General features: G+C 32.1%; 3 protein-coding genes across 3 annotated transcripts; 1 reads left to right on the top strand and 2 right to left on the bottom strand.

The window, feature by feature from the left end:
- Positions 1-2,126: 2,126 nt before the first annotated feature.
- Positions 2,127-12,585, bottom strand: LOTGIDRAFT_238397 (hypothetical protein; the record flags this gene model as incomplete). The annotated part of the gene is made up of 16 exons (XM_009050096.1): positions 2,127-2,342; positions 2,727-2,957; positions 3,194-3,276; positions 3,820-3,912; positions 4,181-4,333; positions 4,662-4,790; positions 4,856-4,900; positions 5,660-6,377; positions 6,612-6,794; positions 7,193-7,363; positions 7,649-7,781; positions 8,194-8,302; positions 8,695-8,917; positions 10,564-10,636; positions 11,967-12,145; positions 12,538-12,585. The coding sequence occupies 16 exons, from the start codon at positions 12,583-12,585 to the stop codon at positions 2,127-2,129; spliced, it is 2,787 nt and encodes a 928-aa protein (XP_009048344.1).
- Positions 12,586-14,206: 1,621 nt separating this feature from the next.
- Positions 14,207-16,649, bottom strand: LOTGIDRAFT_172913 (hypothetical protein; the record flags this gene model as incomplete). The annotated part of the gene is made up of 5 exons (XM_009050097.1): positions 14,207-14,311; positions 14,999-15,061; positions 15,257-15,346; positions 15,983-16,088; positions 16,546-16,649. 5 exons carry the CDS (start codon positions 16,647-16,649, stop codon positions 14,207-14,209), a joined length of 468 nt encoding a protein of 155 aa, XP_009048345.1.
- A 1,522-nt stretch (positions 16,650-18,171) lies between these two features.
- On the top strand, positions 18,172-22,128 carry LOTGIDRAFT_140110 (hypothetical protein; the record flags this gene model as incomplete). Its single annotated transcript, XM_009050098.1, has 6 exons — positions 18,172-18,380; positions 18,597-18,706; positions 18,954-19,218; positions 20,478-20,698; positions 20,997-21,253; positions 21,673-22,128. The coding sequence occupies 6 exons, from the start codon at positions 18,172-18,174 to the stop codon at positions 22,126-22,128; spliced, it is 1,518 nt and encodes a 505-aa protein (XP_009048346.1).
- Between the last annotated feature and the right edge of the window lie 907 nt (positions 22,129-23,035).

Below are 23,035 nucleotides of genomic sequence, written 5' to 3' on the forward strand. Positions count from 1 at the left end.
TCCATCAAAACAAAACGTCAAAGAAAGTATCAAGTTTAATTAAATGTACTAATTGACTTCAAGAAATTCATACGGATATTTAAATGCTTGCCTAACATTACTTAATAACACATAGATTACATGTAGATTTATTATATCAAATGCTGTTAAAACTTGCAACAAGGTTTATTTGAAGATGTTATTAAATGGTTAAACTATGCACTTCCCATATTATTTTTGCAAAGGGTTCCTTCTTGTGCATTTCTAGAATTGCGTAGTTAAGAGATAAAACAGCAGCTAATGTGAAAAAATAGACATGATGAACATAAAATGATTTCCTCAAAAGACACACAATCAATTTTTCGTTTTTGTTTCATGCACAAAATATTTTATCAAAAAATGTGGTAAAGGAAAGGTATTGAAACACTTGGGGATAATCACAGGCAATGAAAGAGAATTGTTTAGGAGAGGGGTTATATAGGCGAAAGCCTGTTCCCCAATCCTTATATATGAATAGAATATTGTTTAAAAAATAAAAAGAGAATTGTAAAGTGCATGATAATCAGTTGGTGATTGAATTTATTGACTCTCAATCAATTTTGATGTCCGATCAATATGGTTTTATGAGAAGGTTCAGTATGTCAGTTTACTTCTCTCCATGAAGAAATTGTGTCCATTAGGATTGGTGTCTTTAAATTCAAAATAAATAATTTCCAAAAAAATTTATAATGGCTATAGCTAATTGCTCAAATCTCTAATGCAGCATTTGTTTGAATCATGCTTTCAGTAAGTAAATATTCCTAAGATTAGACAACTCAAAATTTATTTCACTTGAAGAGAAAACAAAAATAGATGTTTTCTTTCATTTATCAAATTCTTGGCATATTGGTTGTTAGAAATGTAAAAAAATATCTATCCTAAATAGAACCCACTTGACACACTATGGGTAAAATTAAACAAGTTTATATCAGTGCATTCTGTAGAGGGATTAAGTCACCTAGTTACTTTCTTCAACCACTGATAAAACTTTTAATTATAATCTGTATCCCTTTTTAAGAATCAACAGAAATTAAATAGAAACCAGCTGTGAAGTTCGAGTTCTTTCAATTTACATCTTTGACCAAGGACAAAGCAAAACTAGTATTTAATTGTTGTGAAACTATATGCCGAATTTTCTACACTGAAAAGTAATAAAGGTAATTAAGGTATATCAGTGAAATAAATAACTAGATGACTATATCCCTTAAATAATGAGAATTGTGGCAACAGAAAATGAAGCTATTTGATATTCCATAACATACTCTAACGTTTACAATATTATTACATTAATAACATGATTATCTTCTATATTCAACATTTTAACACAATTTAAAAATCTATTCTCATTAAGTCATATTGAAAAAATAATAACAATAACAATATTCTTATAGATAAAAAATAGTTTCTTATATTTCATGTATTTTTCTATAATTTAATAACAGTTACTAATTGTCCTTTTAATTACATTTTTTAAAAACCAAATGATAAGTACATGTTTCAGGGATATTCATGCCTATACTTTAACTATAAAACTCCATTTCAATGTCTGTGAATTCTGCAATTTCAGAAAAAAATATGGCCTGATGACTTCACTATAGCATTAACCATTTGGCTTGAATAGTGTTATATTTATTGGCAAAATAATTTGGACAAGTATTTGGAATTGCAAGAACCACAAACATTGACTAGGAAATCAAAACAGTGCACAGACACTACAATTATCCTAAATGCACATGAAATAAGAAAGAAATATCTTGTGGATTCCCTAAAATATACTTTATGTTTTAATTTGAGTAGTATTATTTGCACCATTTTAAGATTTTTCTTTAAAATTTGATATGGTTTTTTACAAAAGCGAATAGTGCAGAATGAAAATCTGCTGTAAATTTTATCTCATCTCTTAATATGAATGGCTCAATTAAAATCATCCCTTTTAAATTAAGCTGCTTTCATTTACAATAATCAAAGAAATTTGGTAATAACAATATTCTATGTATGAGACACATACTATTAGACAAATATAAAAAAAAACAATAATTTTCTGTTATTAAACAATACAAAAACATGAAAATAGAAACAATATTTTAAGTAAAATGCAAGAGTTAAAATCACTGTGCTGCTTTTAAATGAGTTTTAAGTAATGACATGGGTTCTTTTTTCTCAGTGACACTCTCAGTGGCTTGGTCAACAATACTAAAGACAAACTGAAGACACCCCACTTTTATATAGCTGCCATGATGAAGTAGTGCTGTACCTTCCCAGCCTGCACCACTACCACCTATTAAACTGGAACTACTCACTTTACAACCACATGGACGATGAAACTAGAAAAAATTTTTTTGAACATAAATGTCATTTGGTTGAAAAAGCAACTTTAAACCTTTATCAATGAAAATATTGAAGAAGTTCTTGCTGGGAATTACCTTTTTAGTGAGATTTCAAATTACTGCAGACCTAAAAACTATCACATATAATTGCCTACAGTAGCAAAATTAAAAATTAAATGAACTATATTTTCTAACATCATGTTAACAATAAAGCTAACCTTATCCTGATTGTGTCTCTTTACTCCTTGGTAAAAGTTTTATGGACTAACTTGATGACAAAATGTCATAGGATTGCCGACAGCATCACTTTAAGACACTTTGTTCCTAATTTTGGACTCTTTTTGTACCAAAGACATGTTCGGCAAATCCATCTATACTAACCTCACATGTAGCTTTAGCTGACATTTTATCTTTTTCTTCTACTGGTGGTTTAATTTCAACGGGTTTCTGTTTTTTCTTCCGACCTCGACCTATAACCTCTCGTACAGCAGCCACCATAGAGGATGGTTGGGGTGTGGTTGATGGTTTATCAGAGAAATCACAAGAATACAGAACGTTATCAACTGTAGTACCATGTTCACTGTAGTTCAGTAATTCATAATGCCTCGTCATCTATAAAATAACAAATTTTAAATTACTACAAGTGTAATATCACAATTGATTTTTGGCTCTGTATAAGATTATCCAGAAGTCCCAAAATCACATTTTCTGAATTCTGTTGTTTTCATTTTGTAATACTTGCTCGCAATTTTTCTGAAAAATGTTTAGATGATGTCAATACTTCAAACATCAGCAATAAACAACAATATAGTGCTTGAAAATTTGTAAAGTGTAAAATGTGTACCAACCTCATCATAGAAGATACAAGCATGTTTTGATGATATAAAATTACAGAAACCAAACTGGCCTAAACACACATCCATATCTGCTCCTATAAATTAACAAATATAACCCAAATTTATCAACACTTGCTCTAATGGTGTAGGTGATATCGGCAAAAGAGAGAGAAGTATCAGACTATCCCGTGAGGGCTTTAATATGTATACATCTTAGACAATTGTCAACAAATGAAAAAAAACTTGTCAGCATCATCATCAGTGTCTCCACTGAGAATCTAAGTAAAGCTTAGAGCCAGCTTTATTGCCAAACGTCTTTAGCCTAGATGGCAAAATCGCACATTATTGACAACTCATGATGTACAAGACTACCGTTTAGACCAGTAAGAAATGCAATAGACTGGAAAGACCAGTACCCCCCCTATTGCCGAACGAGAAGTTGGCTTTCCACTGGTTAAGTGGCTTTCAGTTGGCTCTAATAAATTGCAGAACGCAAAAAAAGAGGTTTTCAGTTCCTGAACAGTAACAGTTTGGCAATTTGCCTAGTGGAAACACATGTAAGCTAGCTTAAAACCAGCTTTTTTTCTTGGTGGAAACACAGTTATTATAGTTCAACACAGATAAAAGGGTATAATTACCTGTTCCTATACTGAGTGACCTAAAGGACATTGGTACAGCTTGACCTTTACCAGTTAAAGGACATAAAACAGCTCTAGCTCTTACTTCATTACCTATATAACCAATATAAATAAACACGTCTTTAATAACCCAGCTCTTCTAATACAATCAATAAGACAATATTTTCAACCCCTTTATAAGGGCAAAAACGTGCGTCCATTAGAATTTAAAAACAGTGACATAATTTGCTTGGTTACGTCAATCATATGGTGGTTGTAGGTTCTAATCTTAGTGAGTAAAAATCTAATGATTTTGCTATTACTTATAATGGACAGTGTATAGTGTATATACAGCTAAACTGCCCAATTTATAAATACATACCTGATGATGTTAAGATGGTATTTAAGACACCTTTACAATTACTAGAACTAGTAGGAGATGGTGATGATAGTCGTTTAGGTGATAGTAAATGTTGTAATCTTTGCCAAGCTAATATCTGTACAAGCTTTTCATCTATTTTACTCAACTCAAACTCTACAATAACAAAAAAAAATACTCTAAAACAAGTAAACTTAATGCATTTATAACAAGACAAGACAGAAATATTAGCACAGAATCTATACAACTGGTCGATTTCAGTCTAAGAAACAACATATTTCAGGTTCTGTTTTATTACTTATAACCCAAAATCTAATTTTTAATGAGCGAATAATTCTGCACACACATGGACTGAAAGCTCAAATTTGGCTTAACAATGGAACAATTCCAGTAGGCAGCTGTCAACTGTTATCAGAAATTGAATTTTTATTAGATTAGGACTAACTGTCTAGTCAACTTAACGAAGGCATAACTTTTACTATACCTGTATTACTGTCTATACATTGCTGTAAATTATTATTTAAATTAATAATGGCTGGTTGTGATGTGATATTATTATTAATATTACTTGTTTTCATTGTATTACTGCTGCCTGTTATACCACCTTTATTACCTAGAATATATTAATATTTAAATTAATAATGGCTGGTTGTGATGTGATATTATTATTAATATTACTTGTTTTCATTGTATTACTGCGGCCTGTTATACCACCTTTATTACCTAGAATATATTAATATTTAAATTTAATAATAGCTGGTTGTGATGTGATATCAAGTATATTATTGTTGCTAGTTATAAGGTGCCCTCTCACCATAGCAATTACTCTGGGTTGTGCATGGTTGCGAATAATGATAGTGATCATGAGTTCCAAACGCAACTCACAACTCAGTTGTCTGTTATCAATTTTTATTCACAACTGGTGATTGCTATGGTGTGAGGGCCACTTTAATTGTGCTGTGATACCTGATTGCCTGTATATATACAATATAAAATCATCAGCTTATTAATATTCATTCTATTACAATTGATAATGAAATTAATCAATTTCTATATCCTACTTATCTGAAGTTGTTTAGGTTAATGAAAACAGGCAGTGTGCAATGAGTGAATTTTTGCCAGAACTTTAGCATTAGACTACTCTTATTTGATTTCCAATTGGCAGTTTAATGGCTGATCCTGAACGACCAGATATTTTTGTGTTGTTCACCTAACTTCAGATAACTAGAATGAAAACTCGACCAATAGCAGGTTTGAACCCCTGACCTTAAGATTAACGAACACACAAGGTCACTCATTCACCTCAGATCCTCCAATTGATATTGCTAGATAAGTAGACACAAAAAAATACAAAGTATGTGGCGTATATTACATCATCTAACGATGTTTTAAAAACAACCCAACAACAAGACTGGATTAATAAATACAAGTAAGTCTACCCCCTCTGGGTATAAGAGAATTTTCAATTGGAAATGAGCCTACCTAATGATGAAGCACTAACTGTAATAACTTTAGGTGAAGAAGTTCCGGTATTTGATATAGATGATAACCTAGTATTATTACCAGTAGAAGGTATTTTAATAACAGATTGTCCACTTCTCGGTGATAATATTGATGTAGCATTATTACCACTAACATTTTTATTTGTAAAGTTTGAGGGCAACACAACTTTACCCTGACTTGAACTTTGCACAACTTTGGTGACAACTGTGTTATTGTTTTTATTGATAGCACTGATTAAGATGTTTTTGCCAGAAGAAGTTGGTATTGATAAAGCACTACTTGACGATCCTCGCTCGTTAGGCAGTGTTCCTTTTATACTATCCGTACTATTACTACGAGTCCGAATAATAACCGGATCAGTTTTGATTCGTGGACTAGAAGTGGTGTCAATGTCACCATTCACTGAACTTGAATTGTTTAATAAAGACACAGCACCGTACGGTCCATTTAACAGATTGTCACAAGCAGGTGCACCATTTAATAAGATCTTTTCACAGTCTGATATATCTGTCGATTTTTTATTTGGCACATTATCTGAGAATTCACTGTCTTTTTGAACAACAGGTGCTACTGAAGCTGTAGGTTTTGATGTAAGAAGTGTCTCGGGTTTGCTGAGATCACCAGATGATTTATGTAATTGTTTTTGAGCTAATAATTTCGCAATACTTGTTTGTAATGCTACCACACCAGCTAACCACTGAAATAGAGACAAAAAATATCACATATAATTTTATACACATATTAACAAATGTAAATATTCTAAAGGAAGAGTATGGCAAATAACAGAATTGTTCCACAAAAAGTCTGTTTTTGAGGTAAAATTTGTTAATTAACATCATTTGTTTGTACCATTTCCATGCTGCAAATCAGAAGGCTCTGCTAGTTGTGAAGCCTAGTTTTAGCATTTCTGAATATTGAATTAAAACCTTACCTCTTCTTGTTCTTCTAATGTAGCTTCATGTATATCTTCATCAGTGTTATTATTATTACTATTAGTTAAAAGGGTAGTGGTAGACTGGGAGGGGAGATCTGGGGGAAATGGATCCACTATACCCCTAGGTGCTGGTAATAAGTACGGTGGACTTTCATAATGATCTATGATTGCTTGAGGTACCTGGAGAAAAAATTCAAAAAATTTCAAAATAACCATTTGACCAATGACAGTCTAACTCTGTCTGTTTTAATTAAGATTTAACCAAACTTTTGTTTTGTTTTTTATTAGCTTTAATTTTCAATATAGCCACTTCAGTTAGGTTCTAATAAACAGGTAAGACATTCATTCGTTTGATGATACTGCCAGACAATTAAATTTCTGCCCTCTCCAACACTGCCATTTTTTGACGTGATTAAAGGTGCATTCAGTGTCTAATGTTTCATGTTTTGTTCACGACTGTAATTCTCTAAAACACAGAAATCCTTTCAGTCTGTCAAGTTACAATTCCAATGTATTCAGGTAATATCTCATGCAATTCCAATTAACAAGATCATCCAAATTTCTAAAATAACACTTACAGCTATTGTTTTTCTTTGAGGATGTGTGTACTTCCTTCTAAAAGGTGGATTTTTCTGGTGAATTTTCTGTAAAAATTTGAGTTTGACAGCATGTTGATCTATTCGGCCTGAGTATTTATCCCACAATTTAACTCTTTCTACTAGACTTACTGACTTCAATAACTTTTCATCCTGAAAATTCAAAGAGTCATGAAATATAATAGTGTTTTATTTCATCTTATGCTGCTCCTGTTAGGTGAATGAAGATTGGTACGGCCATAACGTATGGAATAACAGAATTTTCTTTTATTTAGAAAAATGGTAATATCATCTCTCTGGCCATAAGATACCAAGAATTCCAATCTCATCTAAGAAACAGAGTTTAGAAAAGTTCTAAGACCAGTATGTGTTTTTGAAAACTGGATATTATGTTTTCACATATCTAATAAGCAGATGCAATTGCCTGTCAAGACTTACAGTAACGTTTTCAACATGATTAGGACACATCCATCTTCCTGTAGGAAATGATGTCATTGGTGGAGTTAAACAATCCATATGAAATAACAATGGACAGAAATCACACTGAAGTAATGGTGCCACTCTACAACTCCTGAAAATACATGATACATTTTCTATAAATACAAACACAAAATACACTTTCTATAAATACATTTTTATATGAGTATAGTACAATTATGTACCAAATCAACAAGGAATATATCATACCATGTCTCTCCATCAAAGTTATTTATTAGATGTCATTTCATACTACTCTTAATGAAACACAGGGGGATATTGTTACAAGAGTCATATGTAGTCAATAGTTTCTGAACAATTTGATACATAGGCCTACCATAATCAAAAATAAATGAAATGATACTGCTCCTACTCCGTTACATATGACTTGTTGAAATTGCTTTTGTACTTTGAAGCAAGGTCGTCTTTCCTTTAAAACAGGTTTTGATACATCTTAGATCATAAGATGATACCATGTTATCAGTTAAATATTATAAAATACCTACTTGCTACATGTAAAACATAACTTGGCAGGTAATGGAACTATACCATTATCTAGTTCATGAGGAACTTTCTTCTGGGGTCCTCGGGTTGATACCCTTCTTTTACTAGAGCCTACACAGTTAAAAAAAATTATATAATATTACCACAAACATGTTAAAGATTTCTTGCTACCAAAAACTTGTTTGGTCCAACCATTTACATTTTGAATAAATAGGCATTTAAAATTGTTTTATCTTTTTTTTTATTACATTTTGTTTGTAAACTATATCTAGGATGTAACAAGACACGAACGACAAATATGATCTATTTAGGGATTGTGAAGGGAATTCTAAATTTGTGTATGCATTGGGGGTATCTATGGCTTCTATATGTGCACCATTCCAATTTTCTGTCTTTGGTTTCAGTTAAGTTATAGTAGCAGATGTTATAAGTGTTATCTATACACATAAAAAGTTGACAACCTTTATACAATCCCTAAAATACCCATGTACAATAAACATTACCTGGTAAGGGTATGGTACATGCTATATCTTTAGGTAGTTCAAACTGTACAGGGTTCATTAATCTGGCAGCTTTAGCTAGTGATAATAATGGATGCTCATTTTCTGTAAATATAGGTGAAGTATCCTCTTCAGAATATTGCCTTTTTAAACGGTTTTTGGTGGATGATTTTGAAGATCTTGAGGATGCATTAGAACAATTAGAAGCAGTTTCATCATCTTTGCTCTGGAAAAAAAATACTAACAATAATTTTAAGGCTTAACCAAATTTCCGTAAACTCTGTCAGCAAGAAAGGTCGCAGGTCAGAGGTGCAGACATGAAAAATGTGTTCAGTCATACATAAATTGGAATAAACTGAGGCCAAACCAATATACTTGTAAAATCCCTTAACAATCGAGTTGGCTACCACAGTGTCGCCAAAATTATCCTCAATGCACACAGTAGTTTGTTGCCAGTCTTTGAGAGCACAATTACTGGCAGAAGCATTCACATTTATAAATGATAAAAAAAATCTATAAATACTATATCATGCACTTTGTTCTCCAAATATTGTTTCTATCTTTTTAGTATTTACATTAAAGCATAATAGAAGCCTCAGTAGATCAGTCTAGTTTCAATGATTCAATTAACAGATATTTTGTGGCCTCAAAGGAAATTCGAGAAAGTAAATAAGACTTATATAACATTACTGAGCCATCAAAGAGATTTTGGCATTTCAAGGCCACATGTAATAATTGCTATTTGGAGGGACATTAATGGATTTGACACACCTAAAAACAAAAATAAATGCCACGCTTTTTTGAACTCAATGAAATGTATTAGATACACCTAGATCAAGCAATTCATCTTATAGAATCTAATGATCAGCAATCTAATGTATAATGTAACGATGAAATTTAATTCAAAATGGAGTATAACTTGTTATTAAACTCAAACTAAAATCTTGTACAATGAAACAAAAAATCTCCACTCAAGTTTTCAAGGGAAATAAATCAATATCTCAATTTAATTCTTCACAAAATATCCCTTTTAACATTAATGGACTCTTCTTCTGGCATTGTGCCAATATTTTCACTGACATTATAAATTGGAGCAAATAAACATGCTCCTTTGTGTGAATAAATGTTATAATGGTTGCTGAGTTTATAGCCATTTGATACAGATGCCAATTTTCCATAAAGCAAAAAGAACAAATCATGACATGACGATCAGTTTTAATAGAAAACAGGGATTCAAGACCCTCAGGCCAACAATTCAAGTCAATCTAATAACGCATTAACTCAATTTTTAGGTCGAGTTACTTGAGACTCATGAAAACAAACAAAAAATTCTTTTCATAAGTTCATCTACCTGTCAAATTTTTAAACTCTAATCCTTATATTTAATAAATATATATATTATAACTGAATAAATCAAGAGGAGGTCCAGAATGCATTCTGTAAAATTCATAAATGTTGCTGTAATCAAACAAGGATATTTTTGCTCATCCTGTACTGACTCAAAACATAAACACAGGCAATACACTTTATATTTGGGTAAAATTTAATATGCAGACTTAACTTACATCATGTTGATTACTACTTAAACAACTTAAATATATAATTGACAGATGGTGTTTGTGTTTTGAACTGGATGAATAGAAATATCTTTGCTCGACTTTAGTTGCAAACTTTTTTCCATCCTAGATAATCCTTAAAATGAACCTGAATTAAAATACTCACATCTCTAAAATGGTTTGAATCTTGGTCTTATAACAAGTCAGTATCACCCACTACTGATATACAAATATAATAATCCTAATTCCACTCTTTATCACCAGCCAAAATAGATAGATTGAAGCAAGATGGGTTATGGTAAAAACAGTTCCTTACCTCTGGAGATAGTTGACATCTATGACATAACCATTCTCCTGGTGGTAACTCGTCTTCTTCTAATGGTGGATCACTACAATACAATTCAAAAACCAAATTACAGAGTGGCATCAGGTGTAAGAAATGAAAACATTTCAAGAAATTCTGCACCTGAGGTTGCTTTGTTTACCTAAATATCAAATATTTTGATTCATTACCAACAATAAAATCTAATTTATTATCCCCCCTTAAAATGAACTCTCCCACTTAAATAAACTGCAGACTACAGTCCTCAAATTGCAAACACCATAATATAAAATAAATTGGAAGAGGGTATAATAAAATCAAATCTGCAGTGCAGCTGTTATGTACAAACACTCTAATTCCACCTGTCAATTGTAAGATCACAATTAAAACTTTTCAATTATTACATCTACTATATAAGCCATTGAAGAGACGAATTTCATACATAAATTTCAATGTACTATAATAATCTAGGTCAGATTAGTTGGACAGAGCTTATGTGAAAACTTCACCTAAACATCAACAGCTCAAACCTTCAGGTCACAATTTAAAAAATCCTTTGTAACGTCAGATACTAACTTGAAAGAAGATTAAGAAACTCTACTACTTGATCTGCTGTAACATGCGGTAGATAATACCGTAGTAATACATTACTTTCTTCCTATATTGTATGAATATTGTAATGCATTCTCATAAGAACAGAAAGAATTCACCTTCATTTCAATTTCAGAGACATTTTGAAAACATTATCAAATAACAAAATAGTTACAACTATGAATGATTTAAACCATACACTCTTTATTCTATCTAGGACTTCCTATCTTAATTTTTGTCCCAAAATGCTGACTGAGGATATCGTGGTAAGTGAATATCAATATAGCATGCTGCACCCATTAATATCAATCCCTACTAACTTTCTCACCAAGTGACTTCACGATATCGCTAATAACTGCATACGTGAGAAAGTTAATAATGGCCAGGAAGTATTATGGATAGCTGAAATTTAACTTTTATTAATAGCTGATGACTCTAATATTGAGATGATCATATTTTTTACACTCATAATTTTTTAGAGGATGTATTAGATATTCACGTTAAAAGTCTTGAAGATAAAATGTCTTGCAGCTATTCTATTAATTGTTCCCAAAATGTAATATCTACAAAAAAAATGTTGTACCTAGTAAATGAATACAAAATAGTCTACAAGCTTTTGATGTGAAATATGGTTTGTGACTCAGATATGGCAAACATATAGCCAAAAATATTTCAGTATATTTACGAATCAGAGGATGTAACATTGCAGTTAAGAAATGCTACGAAATCACAGCCACAGACAGGCATTTAAGCACAATATATTGTTTGTGCAATTTATATTGATACTTAGGAATATGAATACATACTGGCATTGAAGATGAAAAGAAGCTGGACATCGATCACAACAAAGTAAATCACCACCTTCTTTACAACTATCACAAGAATCGTGGTTAATAGCTCGACCATGTCTTCTATGTTCCCTTACTCTATCTCTTCTCCTCCTCCTTTCATCACTGACAGGTGGAGCAACGAGACTTTGGATTTGCTGAAAGAATAAAATGAACATTAAAATATCAGCAAAAAAAGCATACTACCATAAGCATATATCAGATCATCAGCACACAGACAAGATCTACTTAGTGATATGTTTACATGTCTGTAAGATTCTTCAGCCATTTTTTATACAAAAAAGTCATTCAGCTGATGTGTTCTGTACAGACTTTAAGACTTGCCATATTTCTACCATTGTAAGATAAAGTACATTCAAAATCAGTCAGAAATACTGACACTCTTTTGAGGTTACACTCGAACTGTCATGGCTGACAGCTAGAACTTTAAGAATCAAACAAACAAAATGGCTTTATCTGTGAAAGAAAGAAAGGGGAAAGAATCCAAACCATTTTATGATCATAAAAATATTTGTTTACACAATTTTACCTCCATGAGCCCTCCTGAGTGATCAAGATCATACTCTATAGTAGTCATCTTACATTTATATCAAAATGTAAGCCATATAAATCTGAGAAATAATTCAAACTGTTCATAGATGAAGAAAATCCATTCTTTTTTCTCTTTGAGAACAAAATTTTCTTCACTGAACCTTCCTTCAGATGCGATTTATCCAAAAGATAAATAAGCTTGCCGAACAATTGTTGATGATCTAGACGTATGAAGTAATCCACTAAAGCTTACGCATCGACATTTTTCAATTGATTGAACATTTTCAGAGATATATTAATTTTTTTCAATTTTTAAGCAAGAAATCAAGAAAACTTGGCGCAAAAATGTCGGACAGCGTTAAAGCGCATGCGTTCATCCGGGCTAGTTTTTGGTGCGCTTGCGCATTTCATATGATTTTCGACAGCGGAAGTGAAAGGGTGAAGGACGATTTTACCTAACATGGCGGGAATAGCTGTCATTTCAAACCTTTCATCATACACAGAAAATACCAACCAGTCACGTCGTTAGGGTGGGGCCCATGGGGGCTGGGCCCCAGCAAGTGAGAATTAAGCCCCAGCAAAACCCTTTTCAGTTCAACAGAGATTGATTCATTTACAGTGTATTTGTACAAAATCAAAAAGATATCGTTTTTGATACGTTTTTGGCAGCTCAAAAATGTCACATATTATGAGTTCTCTGGGCCCTTAATTCTTCAAATTTTTTTAGTACAAAATCTGAGCCCCAGCACCAATTCATTCCTGGCGACGGGGCTGATACCAACGGAAGTTTGATTACGTCAGATCTATCCGATGTATCAATAGTTTCCCTACACTTTCGAGAATTTGAGATGCCATATATGGATATCCTGTTACCGGTGTCAACAATTCTCTGGCAACTCCACTGCCACTGGCACTGACAGTAACAACTCATTTAAACAGTTCATTATGGCCTACTTATGAAGATTAAGCTCAATAGAAACTAGAATGTTCCTCCAAGTAGAAGAATTCTTCGTGTATTACATTGTGTAGAAAAATGGTTTGTAGTTGTTCATACCTTAAAATAATCTTAATTTGATTTAGATACGTTTTAGTCCTGAAATATGTGTCAAATTGCTCCAAATCAATTCTATATTTCCAAAAAATATATTTGAGGGAGAAGCGGCTCAGACGCTCCACGCTCCTAAGCATTTCCTCATTCTTTCATCCCATTAAGTGTTCAACAGGGTTTTTATATCCTAATGTGATATTTCTGACCATTAAAAGTTCCTATTCAATTTCATTGCAGATCTTCGGTTCTATAAGTTTCAGGTAACACAAAACTTTTTTTTACTAAGAGGTACTATACCACGATATAGATCGTTATGGGTATGAAGAATACATAATTGGGAAATGGAAATCAAGAAAATAAGGCAATTGTTTTATTAAAAAAAAGATAATCCATTAATCCATTTACACAAATATTGAGGTAACATTTATATGCAAACAAATACGTGAAAGAAATTTATTTTGTCTTTCTTGACTAAAAAATTCATATGCATTGTCAGTAAAACTGATCTTCATATTATGGAATGGTCTGAAAAACCATTAATAGAAGACAAGAAAAGTCTGAGTTGATGCCTCATCTCATTTACCATAAAAAAAAGTAGTGATTGGTTTTCAGTTGTTGATCAGTTAATACCACCAACTTCTAACTGAAGTGCCATTCTGTGGCGCAGTTTTTCAATTCTTTCTTTATTTAATCCTTTATCTAAGAATGGCACCCAGAAAAATATCTGTAACGAACAAAACATAATAACAGGAATCCTATAGAGAGATTTTTTAACGAAAAATTTAAGGAATGAAATGGAATCCGGAGAAAAAGCAGAAATTGCATTTCCCATGCACTATCTGCTAGTAAAGAAAATCTAAATCGTTACCTTTTCAAGACCGCATAAAAACAATAACGTTCAGTGATAGTTTGGCCTACCACCATTAGGAATTCCAGACTTTTATTAATAAAGGGATTGTGAAGTGGTTTTGTAAAATTATTTTTTGGTATCGGTGATTTTGATAGAATCGATTTGCACCATTCAGATATCTGAATTTTGTAATTCTGTTAAAACTGAACGCTTTCAGACGTTGCCTTTGCAACGGCCCTTAAATATAATCAACATGCTATATTACAGGACCAACAGACATCGAGCGGAATTGGAATGATGCAAATAGACGAAGTTCCAATAGGCCTACACATAAAAAAGCTAGAAAATCTCTTAAGAGCCCATTTAATATTCTTACAATTACTACGTCGTAATATTATAACGCCCTGCAAGTGACGGTGCGGATCCAACGTTACCGATGAATTACTTCCATCTTTTTGAAAAACCTGTAGCCTATCTGGGTGTTGTTCTCGGAGCGTTTCCACTGTTCAATGAGAAAGTGTAAAGAACGACATGCAATATAATTACGATATGTATGCCTACCACATTTAAAAGGCAGGCGAATGGTATACTGAGAGGAAACAGCCCCGTTGAAAATGATTTTACCTGAAAGGTAATGTAAAATGTTAATTTTTATATACGCTTCAAAAATAATTTCAAAACCTTATATTCTGACTTTCAGTAGGCTCATATTTTAGTTAACATTGTCATAAAAGGACGAAGATGAATTTGAGGCAAAATTATTCCAAATTACCAAAAAAACAAAAACAAATACAACTTTTATACAAACATTTTACATACATAGGTGATTTCTGGGTGTAATTTAATTTCTATTACATCTAACCATTCTGCCCAAGTAAACACCAAAATACGTATAAAATCATTGGTAATCTGAAAAAAAAAAAGCTGATTTAATACTAGAAATCTCAGAAGGTTCGGCATAGCAAACCCACATGTCTTCAAATAGCACAGCACTCTTTGTACAACCAGAATATCTATGCCTTAGTCGCACTACCATTTTCTGGCATTACACGGGAACCACAGACATTAGACAGGAAATCGGAATGGTGTGACATACATACAATACCACTTGCTTACTGAATAGAAAGTGTTTTGTATACCTCTATGATTATCCATGCCTACTTCCTGAATGAACATCATAAATTATAGAAACATACTAAATGAATACAATAAATCATGAATTATTATAGATATATTGACGAAATGAGCAACAAATGAACATAAAAAATGAGATACCGCTACTTAAAAAATGACGAGCATAAATCATAAATTTTCGATACACTTACTAAATCAAAATCATAAATTATCATGAATTAACGATAAATTTACTTAATGAACATCATAAATTATCGATATACTTACTAAATGAACATCATAAATCATAAATTATAGATATACATACTAAATGATCATCATAAATTTTTGATATAATTACTAAATGAACATCATTAATCATAAACTAACTATACATACTAAATGAACATTATAAATTATCGATATACTTACTAAATGAACATCATAGAATGAACCTGTATCGTCATCTTGTACCAATCTATATAAACCATTCAATATTTCTCTCATCCTCTCTTCTGTATTCTCAATACATTTCCAACTAAAATAAACACATAGGTGAAAGTTTTTAATCAATAAAGATTTGTGATTGGAATTATAAACTTTACACTATTTCTCAAGACATTGTCGGCTGCATGTTATGTATCATTATAAACGACGACGGTACGTTGAAATTTCAATTAAAAAGTGATGAAGGGTATTGACTCGCTACTAAATAAGGGATGTAGGATCTTGCAGCGACGTTCAACAGATTTCACCCTATCACAAGCTTAAAAGATTGTTTTTTTTTGTACTTGCAAAACATGTGATTTTATCATGGATATATAAAACCACTTGGTATTGTGGCTGACCTTTGGTCTATCTAATTCACGCCCATATGAAATAAAGTGTATTGAAATTGACATAGTGCAGACACATATGCCTAATGTGACTCAGTTGTGACTAAGTTACATAGGCCTATTAAAGATGCACTACCCTTTTTGACAAAATATGCTTACGTTTCTTGATGACCATGTAAAGATCGTATCCCAGGACACCATCCAGGCCGTATGAAATTTTGTATTCCGGATTGAAAGATACAACTGAAAGATAACCGCGCCATTTCTCAACCAGGTCTATCAATTAGTTTTATCTATCTATATAGAACTATACAATTTGTTGATTTGATGAGTCATTATCACATTGATAACTATTCAGTTTGGAGCTGACTTTATAAAGTAACCAACTGACCATGTTAACTTGATAGCCAGTTGTGTAGCCATCAAGAAACCGAAATTACGTGTTCAACACTGAACAGGAATATCTGGATCGATCCGATAAAGTACTATATTATATAATGAATGTTCAATTGCCCTTGTATTCAAAGCTCATAGTCTAGACTTTGCAAGCTTTGATGGACTATTTCAAAGTAAATATGGGTTGCGCTCATCTCTCTTTGTACTATCGTGTTATGAAATACATCCTATGAATATGATGATGATATTCCTAGGAAGTTATTTAATTTTCATTGGACGGCAAGTCGGCAAATTACATTCACCGCTCTATTGAAGAAAAAAGGGGAATCTTTCTTGAGAGTTAACAACCAGTATTTAAATCTTTAAACATCAAAAAGAAAATTTGCACGAATTTCTTAATATACAACTTTTCTATCGAAAGTAACACTTTTATGAAGAGAAAATTTAAAAGTACGAAACCAAATCATGTCAGAAATATTTAAAAGTACGAAACCAAATCAGGTCAGAAATATAATGTCACAGTGACCTACTAATGGAAGTCGATCAGATCACAAGACGATGAATTGATTAAATGAAATAACAAATATATCCAGCTCTTTTACTTTGGTCGTGTTCAGAGGCTGTGTTGGAATAGCATCAGTGGTAATGTTTTTTAAATCATTTAGCTGAGTTGACAGTTTGGGACCAAATTGTTTTTCCTGTCTGGCCTACACGTCAGTACTCAGACTCATACCTTGGCTTTTATTATTATTATACAACATCAACAACAGATTGACATTGTTCACTAGGCCTAGGCGTATTGTAATATCAGCATTTGCATCCTAGCTTAGGCATAATCACATTTATATATTCATTGAACATTATTAAATATGTATGAATTATGAGAAGAATGAACAACATCTACTGCTTTTTCAGCTAGTGTAAACCAAATACTTTATCAGCTACTGAACTATGTGTAGCCATAGGCCTAGTCCATTTTGTATTTTATGTCTATATATAGGCTATTTTACATCAGAGTTAGAGCCAGCTGCTGCCAAAGGCAATGAGAGTAGAATCTATTCAGTTTTAATGGATTATGTTGAAATTGCTATATAATATTTGAGAACTGAGGAGTTTTGTATAATCTGTGTAACTGATTTTAATTTCAATTTAATATTATGTTTTGTTCAGATATTTTGTCTAGAGAAGGTCCAAAATTTATATAAAAGCGAACTGTTTTGTATAGTGTTGGCAACAATAATGTTATGTAATTGTAGACAAACATCATACATTTAACAGGCAGCTTAAGTTTAATGGTGTCATCTGGAGATTGGAGTGAGACATTAACTGGTAAAAATAAACACTAAACGTTGCTGAAAGTTTTAGTATTACCTTATTCCAGATACAAAGATGAGTTCAGCAGAGAAACAAAGTAAAGAAGATAAAAAGGGAAAGAAGATACATCTTGATAAGTCAGATTTATTATGTAAAAATGGTTGTGGATTTTATGGTAATCCAGCCTGGCAGGGGTTTTGTTCCAAATGTTACAGAGAAGTTTATCAAAGTGCTAAACAAGCTCAACTACAACATGATCAATATCAACAAGAAGCCAAAACAAAGTGAGTTCCATTTGAGGGGTTCTGTTGAAAAATTCAAACAAATGGTGGTTGTAGGTTTTTACCTCAGTCGGCATGTGATGATAGTTTGGTGACTTTGAATTAAAGTGAAATCAATGCCTGTTTCTTGTTTTGGAGTAAAAATCTGCCCTGTAGAATTAATTAGAACTCTTTACTTTATGATACAACCTGTACTTACTTGTGGTCTTTTTTTTGCAGAAAAATAGATCTACCAGCATCATTCAATAAATTTGCTGAAAAGAAAACTCAACAGAGTAATAAAAGAACCAATACTGTTAAAGCTATTTTTAGGAAAACACCAACCAAAGGTTAGTTTTCTACTGTACCTTATGTTAAAAGTTGATAAAATCATTTGCACCAATTTGCCTTCCATTTTCCAATTGTGTAGGCATCTTGTCACAGAAGGCTTTTTATGGTCCCATGCATAAAATGAGAGACTTTTCCCATTTTGTCCCTCCTATATGCCTCAAGTACGGTAATTATTATAAATCTGAGGCACTATTAGACTTAGCCACCAGGAATTTTTATCCAAAATGTTATGTTATTTATTTTTAGACACATCTTCAGACCAGTCAGGTCATGTGAAGAAAGAAACTCGCAGGTCAAGTATAGAAAGCCAAAAAGTGGGACAAGATTTCACAGATTTTCTGAAATCATTGAGAAAACCAGCAGCATTAGAAATCTCGAAACAAGTGAGAGGTTTTATTGAGAGGATGCCACAGTATGGTGATTATCCTATAGATGATGTATCAGAGATGGTGCAAGATTTCTACCAAACATTAAATGATAAATTACATTCCATGTCAGTATTCAAGGGTGAGTGTTGTGTGTTATAGAAGCACTGGCCAAGGTCACAAGAAGAGAACATACTTCTTTTACATTAAGTATCAATTTGAAAGTGCACAATAATATACTTTGCTGCGTGCAAAGAGAAATTACAACATTGTAAATTCTGAAATTATACAATGCTTACAGATAATACAAAAATCTAAAACACATAATGCAATTGTTTCAGAGCATTCCTGGAATGTCAGATACTGATTTTTATCTTACTTACTTTCTATATATTAGTGGTGGGTGAAGCAGATCATGCTAACTCTTTTCAAAACACCTGATGGTACTGCTCTTTGGTAGAGTACACTACTCTTGATACTTTGGATGAGATTTTGATTAACGAAAATGTCTTGTTTGTTTTTTAGTCTTTTTAGTCTTACTAACTAGATATATTTTATACTGCCTCAATCTAATTTAGAACCCATAGTAAAGTAAAATGAGAGCCTTGATATACCACAATTTGTCATCATTATCTAGAAACAGGTCCTACATGAAACGCTTGGTTGGTTAAAAATATGTCCTTAGAAAGGAACTGCAGTAGAAAACTTGTTAGATTACAATGAGACAGAAATAAAGAAATTTGTAGTTTATCTATGTTAATGTGTGCATATCCAAATCACAATTTGAGTTAAATTCCACGTCACCTTAGAATTGATCTATTTGTAGGTTTAAGTCATGAAGCTATAGAGAATTGATCTATTTGTAGGTTTAAGTCATGATGCTATAGAGAATTGATCTATTTGTAGGTTTTAAGTCATGATGCTATAGAGAATTGATCTATTTGTAGGTTTAATCTTGATCCTATAGAGAATTGATCTATTTGTAGGTTTAGGTCATGATCCTATAGAGAATTGATCTATTTGTAGGTTTAAGTCATGATCCTATAGAGAATTGATCTTTTTGTAGGTTTAAGTAATGATGCTATAGAGAATTGATCTATTTGTAGGTTTGAGTCATGATGCTATAGAGAATTGATCTATTTGTAGGTTTAAGTCATGATGCTATAGAGAATTGATCTACATGTATTTGTAGGTTTAAGTCATGATGCTATAGAGAATTGATCTATTTGTAGGTTTAGGTCATGATCCTATAGAGAATTGATCTATTTGTAGGTTTAAGTCATGATGCTATAGAGAATTGATCTATTTGTAGGTTTAAGTCATGATGCTATAGAGAATTGATCTACATGTATTTGTAGGTTTAAGTCATGATGCTATAGAGAACTGATCTATTTGTAGGTTTAAGTCATGATGCTATAGAGAAGATAATGGATTTTACAGAAAGATATATATTAACTAGACTGTATAGGATATTATTTTGTCCCCCTACCACTAATGATGAAGAAAAAGATTTAGCTATTCAGTCTAAAATACGTAGTTTACACTGGGTGACAGCTCAACAACTAGATGCTATGATCAATGAAAAAGATTCTGATATTAGACTTGAAGTAGACAAAGCTATCACAGGTAATTATTTTATTAATGTGAATTGTAAATCAAAATATGTTTGGGACCCAAAATCTAATAGTTTTATAAAAATCTATAGCATAAAGTATTGCAAGAGTCATTGGGCTTGAAGCTGGGGTATATTTAAGAAGTTTTTTGCATGGGGTAAGAGCCAAAAGTATAAAAAGCATGAGCTAATAGCTTAAAGTTCTAAGAGGCAAGATTCTTATTTTTTAGTTTACATGACTAATTTTGTTCCATAAAAGCATACATTTTTCATCTTAAGATTTAAAAATATCTTTTCTGTCTGTTATTATAGATATAATAGAAATGGATTCTAAAAGAGCCACTCAAGACAAGTTAGAAAGTGTAGTCAAATGTAGTAAACATATATTTGAGGCTTTACGTCAGACTAAACAAGGACCAGCTAGTGCAGATGAGTTTTTACCAGCTCTGATCTATATTGTATTAAAAGCTAATCCACCATTATTACAATCCAATATACAGTATATCACAAGATTTGCTAACCCTAGTAGATTAATGAGTGGTGAGGCTGGATATTATTTTACCAATTTGGTAAGTTTATTCATAAAAGGACAGACTTATTTAATTGGGGGACTTATTGTTGGTGTTGAGATTTCAAATGTGGAAGCTGTGTGGAAACATCATAGGCTACTTTGATGTGTTCCTGCAAAACTGTCCTTATTTTCCATTGTATGGCTGTGGTTGTCTTCATTACATTTTTTCGGGTACATAAAAATTGGACTTTACATGAAAAATTTACATAGAATTTGAAAAAGTGTCTGTTGTTTGGAGGGCCCTAATGAAAATTAAAAAAGAGCAGACTAATGCCATTGCCCACTAAATGAGATCGGTTGCCTTAATAAGCCTTTTACTTTGTACATCCAAAATTTCCATAGAATATTGTAATTTGAACATATGTTGTATTTCTTGAAGGCGTTATATTTCAAAAAGAATTTTGGTTTTAATTTCAGTGTTGTGTTGTTGCATTTATTGAAAATCTTACAGCTGACTCTCTAAGCCTGTCTCAACAAGAATATGATAGATATATGTCAGGGGAACTAACTCCATCATCAGATACTCAATATATGTGTGAAGGACTACGATTAATGCATGAGAATTTACGCTCCCTATCCGACATGAGAACAAGGCAAGAAAAAATGATGGCAGAAACCCTGCAACTACAACAAGATATGGTGGAATTTAAAGAAAACTTTATTAAAGAAATCCATAGGGTTGTCATGAGTAACCCATTAATTGTAAAGCCAAGGAAAACAAAAGCAGACCTGGATGAAACAGATGACACTAAGAATTTAAATCTTCCTTCACCTTTACTTCCACAACAAGTTACTCCTCTTGATGCGAACTCTTCAGCTATGGGAGGAGAGAATATGATGGACACTTCAACTGGTCAAATGACAGTGCAATAAACCTAATCATATTTTGAAAATTTTGGGGGTTGACTAGTCTGGATGTTGATAATCATCATAGACTACATCTATCCGAGATCATCAAGTCCCAGGCTACAGGTTCATGTGAATATATTATGGTTCTAATTTATTTGGGAGAGGGAATATTTTTATATTTTTGTAGAAGTTTATATTATTCTGATTATTGGAGGTAGTGAATTTAATATGAAATCTAATTGAAATGCAGATGAAGATGTTTTGCTTTGTTTCATGTTTTTTCTGTGAGTTACTGCACTAGCTATCCACGGTATGATCAATAATCCTCTGTAAACACGGAACATAAAAAAAACAGCTAGATCTACAATTGATATTATCTATTTGTTCTGTTATCAAAATTACTCTGAACTATGTATTGAAGGAAAAGGTCAAGTCTAATGCTAACTTATTTCTAGCTTTTTAGACGTGAAAATTAATTATATACATGTGTATCTAAGCAAATAGAAACTGCAAGTAATTTGTAAAATGTTTCAGTATAATTATAGTATATACCATCAGTCTATGGATCCAAACCAGGGATATCTGTGAACACCTCATGGTGTACAATATTGTTTATGGAATTTTAAGTGTGAAATTTAAGAAAAAGATAATTGAAACTATTCTATCGAATTTAAGCCTTTGGGTACATATTAGTATAACTTTGATGTGCATTTGATGTGAAATATTTGTCAATAATTATACACATGTTAATTGTCTCAAAAGAAAAGTCATAAAATAATATTGAAAATACTGATCAATGGACAATTGTAAAACCAACATTCCTATGTCATAATAGTAATGATTCAGTAAGACACAATGTAACCTAACATTTGAGAACCAATATAGGGCCTCTTTTGTCATTGTTAATCCTAAGTAATAAATGTTATTTAAT

The sequence above is a fragment of the Lottia gigantea genome (genome assembly GCF_000327385.1).
Source record: "Lottia gigantea unplaced genomic scaffold LOTGIsca_144, whole genome shotgun sequence".
Classification (NCBI taxonomy): Eukaryota; Metazoa; Mollusca; class Gastropoda; family Lottiidae; genus Lottia; species Lottia gigantea.